Source organism: Leiobunum rupestre, chromosome 7 (genome assembly GCF_980474605.1).
Source record: "Leiobunum rupestre chromosome 7, qqLeiRupe1.1.hap1, whole genome shotgun sequence".
NCBI classification, from domain to species: Eukaryota; Metazoa; Arthropoda; class Arachnida; order Opiliones; family Sclerosomatidae; genus Leiobunum; species Leiobunum rupestre.
The window spans coordinates 31314239-31326685 of NC_143390.1; the positions used below are offsets into that span (position 1 = coordinate 31314239).

Genomic DNA, 12447 nt, shown 5'->3' on the forward strand with positions numbered 1-12447 from the left:
AAGAACTATTCCCTTTGAACTAACGCCTATAGCCTTCGAAAGCGTCGCGAGAAAAAAGAAAGCGGAGATCGTCTGACTTTCGGATGGAACCCGATACCCGGACCCTATACTGCCAAGATGGGCCAGAGAGGGTTATTTTTAGGCGAGTATTTAAGGGGAAAAAAGCGTCCCTCTCTCGTTCCGGGACGAAAGATCCGATTGAGATAACGGCGGTAGAAGAAGGGCTCTAAGAAGTGGCGCACCGATGTGGTCGCGCACGCTGTTACCGCGGTGTATGGTTTGAAAGATGGTTGGACTCGACGAAGACGAGTGAGTCGCGAAGGGAGGAAGAGGGTGATGTTTGCTAAAAGACAGAATGAAGAGGAGATCGGGGAAGAAGAAAGGTCTAATTGACGACTAATAGGTTTCGTAACGAGTTCCTATATTCTCCCCGCAGCGAGGACGACGCGACTTTAAAGAGGGGAAAAACGCGGCTCTAAAAATGGATAAAATCTCGATAAACACGCGAAACGAGGGGGCCCCGCTAATGATGGCCACGATTGATGCCTGGATTTCGAACGGCTCTCTTTCTCGCGTGTCCCATTAAGCGATAGACTCGGTTTATTTTAGCTTCGTAAACATAACGCTACCGTCGACGAAAAGCTAGAAAGCTCTCGATCTATGTAATTACTAAACCTCTCTTAAAGCGAATGCTGAAACCGAAAAGAGGCTCACGTAAATTAATTACACGAACCTGGATTCCTCCGAGGCAAATCGCTTTCCACATTTTCAACTTTCGGAGATAAATTTTGGAATTAGTAAAAGGTGTTATTGTCAGCAATAATAAATAAGACCGAACTATATAAAATAAACTCGAAGTAAAAAAAGCTACGTTTTTTGGGAAAACTAAACTTATATTAGAGAATAACGCAGTAGCTCAGCCGACAGGCCTTACAAGCGATTATAATGAAGCTTTGTGTAACCCAAAAACGATGTTCTTTTTCACTTCCTCACGTTTTCATTGCTGCTATAGATAAAACCGATATTTCTATTTACGCGAAGTATCTTAATTTATCGAAATTTACTTGGAATATTACTATTTTCGCTGCAACACCACCTACCATCATCCAAGATTTTAAACGAATAAACATCGACCAGCATAAAACAGTTATGGTAGCTAAAATGTAGAAGTTGTAGAACATCTATACCTAAAATGTAGAAGTTGTAGAATATCTAAACCTAAAATGTAGAATCTGTAGAATATCTAGTTCCTTCCTTTTGTTTTAAGAACTTTAATATTAACTTCGCTGAATACGAACTGGAATTTTGACTTTATCAAATATGGCGATATTTTATTTCAGTATCGGTTATCACAGGCGTATTACGTACTCGAAAATGTTACATAATCACTCTTAACGGAAATCAAATAAAGGATTTATGCTTAAAGGGACACACCAGTTTCCCGCAGTTGTTTCCAAAAAATGATTGGTCGTATCCGCTACCACGTCGTAAATCTGGGCATAATTTCTCAAACGCCAGTTTGGCTCTTTAATGAAACCCTGTTCAAGGGATGTGACGCAAATTGCGGATCTTCCAACCCGTGACGAAATATGTGTCATCGACTTCTTAGATAAGAAACGGAAGTTAGGGAAGAGCCATATCACAACCGCGTCTAAAAGCACGCCAAATTTCTCATGCTGGTGTCTTTGAAAACAAATATTTATCTCGCGTCTCGAAATCGAGATTCCGTTAACTTTTAACCTATTTTATTGGCTTTTTAATTGGAAGTAGTAGTTTCAAAATTTATAAAATATTGGAGATATTTTGCCATCTGGGCGATTTGGGGAATTCGAAATTGAATTAACCTTTTCAGTTCACTTATTTTATGTTCTGAGCGAAATTCAGTTTCATTTAATTTTTTCTATTATTCAAAGCAGGAATCGATACCTGATATGGATTCCTGAACAATGGCATTGTTACGAGTGATTATGGTACATGATGTTAGAAAATTCATTCAAGAAATCCAAAGACTCCGAAAGTATAGCCATTTTAACGAAGATAGCCTCAAAATAGCATTTCACATAACCGCTAATGCATTACAGGAAAGGAAAGGGGTACAGCAGCAAAAGGGTAAAAGAAAACAAAAGACGGACAAATGACATATTTACCTCTTTCGTGAGTTTGGCTGCAAAGAACTGGCGAAATAGCGCCAAAGGTTGGCACTCTCTAGTCTAGTGTGCCCCTGAGAAACAACTGCGCCCGTTTTGGGACTTCTTCTTCACGACTCGTATAAACCAGAAGTCCTCCCTCTCTCTCCTCCCATTTTTTCTACTCTCCGACTTCCTTCCCCGACCAAGAACCCCGAGAAATATTTGTGCACGGGGTTGGTGCCTGGTCTTCCCAACTTTCCGACACGCGACTGACGCTCGTCGTTCCGGGATACTCCTTAACGTTTCGCGTGCAGGGTCTTACATTGGATAAAGCCCAGAATGATACAAAGCGGGGGCGTTGGATATTCAAAGTTGCGTTAAGCGGCGAGTTCGGGGCGGCCCAGATGTAAAAGCGACTCCGTGTTGTTCCGGCATTTCAATTTCTCCACGGATTCCTAGACTACTCCGACTGACTCACAAGCGGGTATGTTCGCCCCATTCAATCCACCCCCGAGTAACGCCACATATTTGTTCCCCTTGCCTTTACCCTCTTTCTTATATTCCTTATCTAATCGAGGATTCACCGCGTAACAATTACTGAATAGCTGGTTTTGGAGCCGTCTGAATCGTACCCCCGCCATAAGGTCAAATATATCGAAAGATTAGGTTCATTTCAGTCACACTTTACCGTACGCCCGAAGCTACCGCGGAGGAATATTCTGTGGGATCGCGCATAGGAAAAGAGTAGAGATATGAAAAGGACGAATGAAGGAAAGTTGAAAGCTCTATGGCTCACTCGAATTTTGACAACTGGGATTCCATTTTCTCCATCTTTTGTTTTTATCGGAGAAATGCGTCGCGATAAACGTAAAAAATGGTTTCGGTTAGGGCTTAACTAACTAGGGGATGGTCAATTTATCGTAGAATCTAGTAATAAATTATGGCAAACGCTTATATATGAAAGTGACAATATGGATTAGACGCTATTAAGGGGAGCGTCGAACAACTAAAAATGGGACCCAGTTTGAGAGCTTAAATTTACATAAAATATTTCGTTTCCGTTACGGGTTGCCAACATGCTCGATTATAGAAAGTTCACTTTATCATCGAACACAGGCTTACGAGTGAAATAATATTATTTCATTCGTTTGTGGTAGTAGAATGGATTTACTATGACTTACATATTTTAAAATACAGAGAAATGTTGGACGGATAAGGCCCGCGTAGATAACACAGTCTTTGGATCATAAAACTACGTCTTCAATTGAACACGTTCTCCGTTATGTATAGGGTCCCCAGTTGTAGCAAACAAATTGCAACCCGATAAAAGAACACTGAGTAGTCTCAGACAATTTTCATTCGTTGTCATTGTCGCCTGAGAACCATCGGAAATGAAGTGCTCGTCTTCATCCTAATGAAGCTCTGATATTAAGAGCATCAAATGTCTAAGAATAGTGTGTGACACTTTATTTTGTGTTCAAAGCCTAGCTCTTACTTGTGTAGGTGTTTGTTGCTCCTTTGTTGTATGGCCCTCCAGCCTTTACGGCCTTATAGGCCTGAAAAGCTTTTTGATCAAAGAAAACCATGAATGATTGTTGCTTGAGACTCCACTATTTGGAAGAAAGTCAGTTTCATGGGTCCTGCTTCTAATAGAATATTTCCTATCCTCATGAGCCCCAAGTTCAATGACTCTACATTTTGTAAACCAATGAAAGCACGTGCAAGTGGAAGCAGACGGAGGGAGGAAAGATAAATGGGATTTTGAAAAGGACCGCCCGAAATGTTTATTTATTCAAGGTTGGGAACGGCCAGAGAAGGGGTTTCAGATGGTTCTGTGTGGAAACACAGACGCGAAATATCGCGAACAAGACTGCTTACATTACAATTCTACTTCAAAAAGGAGCAAAGGATTATATGAACTGTTGAGATGTGTTCTTCTAACTACTGAATTTATGTAGAGTAACTGCTTCAGTTAGTTGCAGTTTTTCCAAAGAATAAGCTACTTGGGAAAGACTAGGGGTTCTCCTAAAAATATTTTTTGATGCGTAAAAATGCACTAGCTGGGATGAATCTTTTGCAAAACTACACTGTTATTAAATGGCCTTGACATTGTAATATTCATGTATACATGAAAGTATTTGGAATGTATAATAATTGTAAGTTAAACTGTGGTGGTCCCGATGATTTCCATAGAAAAGGGTGAGGCTTACAGCACTGAGTTTGGATTAGTATTTATTGAGTTATAGCTAGTTTAAATCTCGTCACCACGCGGCAAGAAGACTGTCTCTATCATTCGTCGGTGGCACCATCTAGCTGTTGTATACTATCCCGAAAAAATGGATCTACTTTGTCCTTCACACGTGGACAGGTTGTGGTTGTGCTAGACTTATAGCAAGGAACCTAGATATAGCTTATGCCCAAGTCATCTAGCGACTATTAATACCTTTTAAGCAGGTGTTCGAGTTACACTACGTAGGAGGGGGATAGCGAGCCCTTCGTGCCACGCGAGTCAACAGATCCCAACACTCACTATTACTGTTAACCTTCACAAGTTTTTAGGGAAAGGGGGAAACCCCTTTAATCAGAGGAGAGATAACTAGCAAACTCAACGCAGAAGTTGTTTCGAGTTTTCAGCCAGTCCCTAGCTGTAGCACAAAGGTGGTCGAATAGTCGTTTTCAGGTCCAACACCGAAAAATGACTTCAAAAGGCCTCAAGATTTTAGATGCAAAAAAATGTAATGCACGTTGTAAGAACTATTTAGTGTCGGTATGCCGACCCTTTTGGTCAATGTTCGATTTTCGTTCAACGACCAGAAGCCGACTCAATTTGCCAATCAATCGCGCAAAACCGTGAAAATTTGCTATTTAATAAAAAAAATAATATTTGTTTAAATAACTTCTTTTTTATACTCTTTACTTCAAAAAAGATCATATATTCAGTCTGAAAATGTTTGCTTTTATAAAAAGCTCAAAACTCGAGTAAGTCACATAAATGTAATAAAATATTTTTCGGGGAGATATTGTTAATGAAATCTAGGAGCAACAAACACAAGGAGAACGCAGCTATCCTTTAAACACGCTAACGAAGGGTTGTGTACGAATTTCATTGGACGAGCGTCACGAGCCTTTACGCTGAACGTTTTACGGGCGGGGGAAGACAATTTCCGAATTTTCCCCTTCCGACGGCAGCATGCGCTAAAGCGTCTAGCCAATGAAAAACGTACACATGAAAATCCACGACTTTTGACGGGTTGTGTTCTCCTTGTGTGGGGTGTTGTGTTTGTTGCTTCTAGCTGTAATGAACCATGTAAAGTTGGTTTAGGGTCAGAGTGCCGACTGTAATTTATGGTCCGTTTTCCGATTTGAAAGCGACTAAAGCTGGTTTCACACTCGACGGAAAATATGCCGGAAAGACGATAATGAACGCCGAGCTGAAAATTGATTCCCATTCGATATACCGCTAACGTTCAACTTTACGCTGCTAATTTTCCGTCGAGTGTGAAACCAGCTTAAAACCATTCAAAACTCGCGCCGTCTCTATTTTATTTATAGTAATCTAAATTTTTCCGTCAGATAAAATATCAAAAAGGAAGTCAGCCCGACGCCGTTAGGCAGTCGGTCTAGCGCCTTTTGGTAGTCGGTTTGGGTTCAAACATTCAAGGTCAATCGGCCAGTTTACCCCTAGGACATTTCGTTTCTAAAAAGTCTAATTGGCCGAACTTGCTGTTTGAGGGTATTTCCGACGTCGGACCGACCCGTTTGTGCTACAGGGGGTGCCACAATCTGGTATCAACCGGGCACCTCTTACTGTGAGGTGAAAGTGCTAACCAGTGGTTAGTAACCACTTCCCCACCCCAGTCGTCCTCATCATGGGCCAAATAATTTATCATTATTTGGCCCATGTTCCAAGTGAGAACACATATAACTTCCTGGTGATAGGTATGCTCAATTATAAAATCAGAATAAAATAATAACTATTTAATGTTATCAAAAATAGAAACTCAATCCCGGTCTCTTGGGGATGATATTTATAATACAAAACAAGCTAAGTATTCATTTTAGTAGAACTCTTTGCTCCATCTTCTTCTGCATTTCCTCACTCAAAAGCTGTTCATAAGTTAGCAGTGAGATTCCCAATTGATCTTCCTATATTTATAATAAGTGAAATTAATTCCTAATGTAGAGTTTAAAAACGATAAAAGCCCGAACTACCAAAAGCTATACGAGAATTCAAAAAACTTTTCCTAACGCTTTTTAAAATACGTATGGGCAGGGCTAATGACACCCAATGCCATCTGACGGCAAATACTTAAACTTTAAGGCGCTCTATTTAAAACTCCCAAACTATAAACTTGTTCGTTATGCCAAAAAAATCATGACAAAAATATAACAAAATAAAATTCATGTAAAAAATCCAATGTTAAATTAATATCGAAGACAAAATTAAAATAGAAATTACAAAAAAGTTTTGTATTTGCAAGGAATTCTAAATAGTGGCAATTGCTGATACTTTGTTGACTTTTGTTTGGTTTTCCAATTTTAGGTTTTAAGATGGGATTAAATTGGGGTTTCAGTTTGATCAAAAGCGACATAAGACCCAAAAGTGTGTCAGTACGGTATAATGTTTAATGAGAGCTTGTCGCGAAAAGAGGGAGTGGGAGAGGGGGTTGAAAATACGTCATCAAAATTTTAAATTTCCTCCACTTCAGTGCCGCCAAGCAAAGACTATATATACGCTGCGCTTACTAGACAGGCGTCTCCATACATAAAACCTGTTAACACTTTCGAAGCACGAGAGAAGCCTTTGACAAGCCGTTAGAGGCGCCACTAGTAGCACTGCTGAAGCACGGGGAAAATTTTGACCAGCATCTGCTATCGTATGCAAGTTGAGCCATTGAACACGCCAGTCTATTTAGCGAAGCGTATATATAGTCTTTGCCACCGAGTGAGGCGTTTTAGAACGTATGTCTAGGGGAGAATAAATCGAAGAGATAAAATCGCGCCAGACCATAGACTAAATATGAAGTTGCTAGTACTATTCAAACTAGCTAGCTCTCACAGGGTTCCTACAAAATTTTCGGAATTAAATTCCCTGACATTTCCAGATTTTCCCTGACCAAATTGCCAAATTTCCCTGACCATTTTTGTAGAATAAATTAATGTTTAGAGGTAAAATCTTGAAAAATATTGATTATATATTTTTAATACATCTTTCAAAAATTTTTTTCCGGGTTTTTTTAAAATTCCCTGACTTTTCCCTGACCTTTTGGAAACATTTTAAAATTCCCTGATATTTTGGAAACATTTTCAAATTCCCTGACTTTTCCAGGTTTTCCAGATCGCATACGAACCCTGTCTCAGTAAATATTTTAACGGGCGCACTTTTGGGTCTTATGTCACTTTTGGTTTGATTTTAGGTGTTGTCTACACCTTTTGGTCTTGCTACCTCTTCTCCTCGTCCACTCAAATTAATTGTAGAATTAGCAAATTCATAACCTGGAAATTTAGTACTTGTAGGTTTCTTTTTTAATATTGGTCAGGAAATTTCCCGCAGCATAAAGAATGTGTTAATTTCTTATACCTCACCCAAAAAATATATTAAAATTTTCAATCTAATTGCAAAAGGGTGTGCGAGCACTCACTTAAATAGAGTTAGAGTACTTGGCTCGAAACTCGATAAGCTGCTGCCTTGCATAGAAACTCGCCAAACGAGTTTAACATTTTTCCAAGGTTAAACTCGATAAAAACTCGTTAAGCAGTTTTCATATTACCGAGTTTCAGGACTATGTGAGCAGTCACTGAGTACTCGTTTAAACCGATTACTCAAATCGAGTTCTTCTATCAAAAATGGAAAAACTACCCAAACTTTCTTTGTTCTCAAAAAATATTATGTCATAGCTCTCCACCAATTACATTCGACATCATACTTTATCTACTACTGGTTTTTCATTGGATCATGTGACCGATTTCGAATTTTGAATTGCCATGTGATGTTTAAAACAGCTGGCATTGGCTGTGTCATTTTAAGTTTGTTTCTGAAAAAAAATAAAATACTACGCGAACTTCGCTGATTGTCTTTTTCTCATTTCTGATTAATTTCATTGGAAAATAAAAGAAAATATTTCTTCCAGCTTGTCAACTTTAACTTAATAATTAGTATTACAAGTTACAAGTAATGAATCATGGATGAAAGTGATGAAGTTATTTAATTAACTCGATTAATATTTTAAAACTCGAAAAAGTAATGGTCCAATGAAAAGTCGTTAAAAGCCTAAAACTCCTTAAGAATTTTAAAACTCATTGAGGGCTTGAAGTTTAGAAAAGGGGTTATTTTAGAACTCTTAAACTCGCTAGGTTTTAAAAACTCAAACTAGAACTTGATAAGATTTGATACTCGCACACCCCTCAATGATTAGGCTATTCTTTGTAAGCAATTGTAAGGCATAACTTCCATTAATTTTTTTTTCTATTTGGTTTTTTACCTAGCTTGAAGTTTTCTAGAACCATTAAAATCATTACAAATATAAATAAACTCACTCTTGTAAAAGGTTGAGCCATTTGACGAAGAAACATTTTAGCAATTTGAACACCTTCTTCTATGGACAGGTTACACAAACTGTCTTTCAAATATTCTTGAATCCATTTAGGTAGCTTACTACGTTTATCGGCTCTTGAAAACCTCTAAATTAAAAAAAATATCTATATATAGTTACAGAATGAAATTAAAAGGTAAATATTCTGAAACTAAAAACCAACTTTGTCAGCAAAAACCATAATGCCATAATCGGTTTTTCCTCTCAGCACTCGACCAACACATTGAGCTGCGTGTCTCATAGCGTCAAAAGTTAAAAAATCATTTTCTCTGATAAGGAACTGGTCCCGCAGATACTCAAGTCTAGCTTTGAGTATTCTACTCTGAGTGTACACAAATGGAATTCCAAACATGAGGACAGCCCGACCCAAATGATGATCTACTCAAAAATAAACATTTTTCTTTCATTTCAACTCTAAATATTTCAACTGAAAAAATGTTTACCAAAATCAACTCCTTCAGATACTTTTCCTCTAGCCACACTAAGCAAAATTGCACCTCTACCATTTTCACAAGCCTGCAATCAAATTAATGGAAAAGTATTTTAAGAACAATAAAGATTTATAACAGCAATTTAAAATTAAATTTACTTTTATATAATTACACAGAGCTAGACTTGTTTCAGCAGCATCTTGAGTTTCCACAAAAAGCAATTTATTTTTTTGAACGTTATCAATGACGCCTTGTTCATACCAAGAAGCTACCACGGACTCCATGTAAAAATAACTGGTAAAAAAGCAGACAATCCCATCCGGAACAATGGCTGACATTTCCATCAAGAGATTTCCGTAGTTTCTTATCACAGCTTTGAGAATTAAAAAGTTCTATATGAAGCAGTGTGTAATAGAGAGTAATTAAAATATTTAAAATTTACCATTATCATCTCTGGTCTCAAATTTAGTGGTCATGGCCACCTGATCATTTCCTTTACTGATAATCTTTAGAAAACCAAAATAAGCACTTGCGACTGCTAAATGAATATATTTCTCACCATTGGACAAATACATGGCCTGGCAAGGGTCATTGTGAACGAAGCCATTATAACTGGCCTGAAATCAAGAATTTTTGGATACATATCCAAAGGCGATAAAGTCTAAAAATAATACAATTACGAAATATTAAAAAAAAGGGAAGAGACAATAAATCAAAATAATCTTACCCCTGAGGTAATAACCACAGACTGAAATCTTTGAAATACTGGTTTGATAGCAATGGAGGCATCCATACAACTAAAATGTAATATTGGATTGGGAACTGTTGGAGTTTTATCGTCGTGTGGTTCAAAAATCAGCGTAAAACCTAAATAATTAAAATTAATAAGAAAGTTTACAATTATATGGAATCAACTTAATATCTTCACCTTTCACATATGTACTGACAAGAGTAGCAAAGTTGGTTATTGATATTAATGGAGAAAAATCCGCTAGTTCTGATATCTCTAAGGTTCGTATTAGAGATCTCAAGCGTTCTGCACAGAAACGTAACGGTTTACGCTCAATGCAGACTTTTTGAGAGATGTCTTTGAGAAAACCAGCGGGAGATTCTTGAACCACATGTTGCACTCTCAGCCTCATCTTGATATATTCTAAGAATCTCTTGAGGAAACTAACAAAATGTTCAGCAGTTCGGATATTTCCAGGAACAGCCTCTGAAGAGTTAAAAGAAACTTCTTACTAAACATTCTTGTAGAATGTAAGTAAATTTTTCGAGTTTTACCTTCCAAAACTTCTGAAGGTAAGACTGGATTTGAAAGAACGACATCAGTTTCCCTAGCCACACTGGCATCTCGTAAACCTTCCACTAATCTTTGGTATTCCTCCTTAAGCTTTTTGGAATCCTTTTCTTTTAAACTAAAGAAAGCAACATACAATGATAAATTTTTTGAAAACGTACACCAAACAAAGTGGTTTACTCTTTAATCGTAGTTTCTAAGGTTTGTATAGCACTTTGACTCTTTTCTAGAGATCGTCTTGATATATTTACACTCATAGCATCAATACAAATGTTGTCAATGTTGTGGGCTTCATCAAACACAATTGCAGCATTTTTGGAAAGCTCTTTCGATACCAAATCAGCTATTTTAGGGTCTAATAAATAGTGGTAGTTGTATATTACAACTTGAGCATGAGTAATCTGCAAATACATTTTTAGTACTAAAAATATAAAAAGGAGTACAAAACCAAAAAAATTAATACCGTATATCTTGCAAGAAAATAAGGGCACCACCCCTTCTTTTGCCCATAATCTTTAAGGTCATCCTATTCGGATAATCATTCGTATAATGACTAATTAAATAAAAATGGAATTAATAGTGGTATAGCGAACATACCAAATTATAAACGCCATTAGGAATTGGAAACTCTCGTCCATGACGGTCATAGCCCTGAAAATTACAACATTTCACTTCTACTAAATGCTGGTTTGATTTAAAAATAGAGTTAAGCCAAGGTACCTCGAAAAAAGTACAACTCTCTACATCAGGATCTGCTTTACTTTGCTCTCTTTTGTAAGAAACAGTCAGTTTAAAACAACGAGCATCAACTACTTTTCCGTCTCTTTCTTTACTGACAGAAGGATGTATACAAAGATTTTTGCGAGCTGATAAACATAATGCTAACATGTTGCTCTTTTCTCCAGATTCTTTTTCAACGTAAGCGTTAAGTCTTTTAAGTTCTTCTATTGCCTAACATAAAAATATGTCAGATTCCCAGGTTATTTCTTTCATAAAGTATAATTTTACTTTTTCAATCTCAGGCACAGTTCGTGAGCAATAAATAAGTTTACACACTTCCAAAGGTTTTTCCTGTAATTAAATAAAACTCTGGTTTTAGAAAAAAATATATATTTGAAAAGAAGCCTCAAATGAACATTACCTTTATGTAAGCTGTTATTAGTGCAAGCAGTGAGATGGTCTTCCCGGTGCCTGATGGCATTTCTAAACAGCCATGACCCTTTACATAAAATTGAAATATGTATCTACACTTAGATTATATATATTATTTATCAAAACAATTACTTTTGCGTCTAAGCATTTCTTCAATTCACACATATATGAATATTGTTCTGGATATATGTAATCATATGGAAAGTATACCAGCAAACCACCCACATTTATCCTGAAAATAAAATAAAAAATTATAAATAGTTTAATTCTTAAAAATTGCTAATTTGGTTTCAATGTCTGGTACCTCATATTGAACAAAGCTTAGTGTTAAAATTGTGAAGAATATTTTGCAAAAGGCATAGAGTAATAAAATAAACCTATTACTAAATACGTTTTACATTAAGTTTTTTCTGTCAAATACCATATTTAGATTATTCAGATATCTTAATAAGGTTTAATGTTTATGATTTAAACAATGCAACCGAAGGGTTCTGGGACACCCCACACGTAATTTTCAAAAAGTTATAGCAGACTGCAAGCAAGACGAAGCAGCAGGCAGGCGTCAGCGGATCGGTAACAGGGTTGGACATAAGGATATTTCATTTAATAGTTGAGGAGGATCACATTGCTCACTGTCAGGTTATTTTCTTTCTTTCCTTTATTCGTGATTGTAACGTGCGGGACAAATTTAGTCTGCTCGAGGGCGAGATATGTGTAACGGCCCCACCAACGGGAGGATACGTGGGGACACCCGTGGCGGAAGTATTCCGACCACCCGTTGGGGGATTGGTCCTCACACGGCCATCCACAAACTCTGCCTCCCAGACGCTTGGGATTACAGG

General features: G+C 37.4%; 1 protein-coding gene across 1 annotated transcript; it reads right to left on the reverse strand.

Moving 5' to 3' along the window:
• Positions 1–6092: 6092 nt before the first annotated feature.
• On the reverse strand, positions 6093–12040 carry Xpd (general transcription and DNA repair factor IIH helicase subunit Xpd). Its single transcript, XM_090152843.1, has 18 exons — positions 11910–12040; positions 11738–11837; positions 11595–11672; positions 11462–11524; positions 11174–11404; positions 11051–11104; positions 10917–10979; positions 10634–10854; positions 10438–10571; positions 10082–10369; positions 9881–10020; positions 9713–9814; positions 9596–9659; positions 9312–9526; positions 9166–9238; positions 8886–9100; positions 8667–8810; positions 6093–6275 (listed from the first exon to the last, which is right to left on the reverse strand). Exons 1-18 carry the CDS (start codon positions 11912–11914, stop codon positions 6183–6185), a joined length of 2283 nt encoding a protein of 760 aa, XP_090008969.1. The 5' UTR covers positions 11915–12040; the 3' UTR covers positions 6093–6182.
• Between the last annotated feature and the right edge of the window lie 407 nt (positions 12041–12447).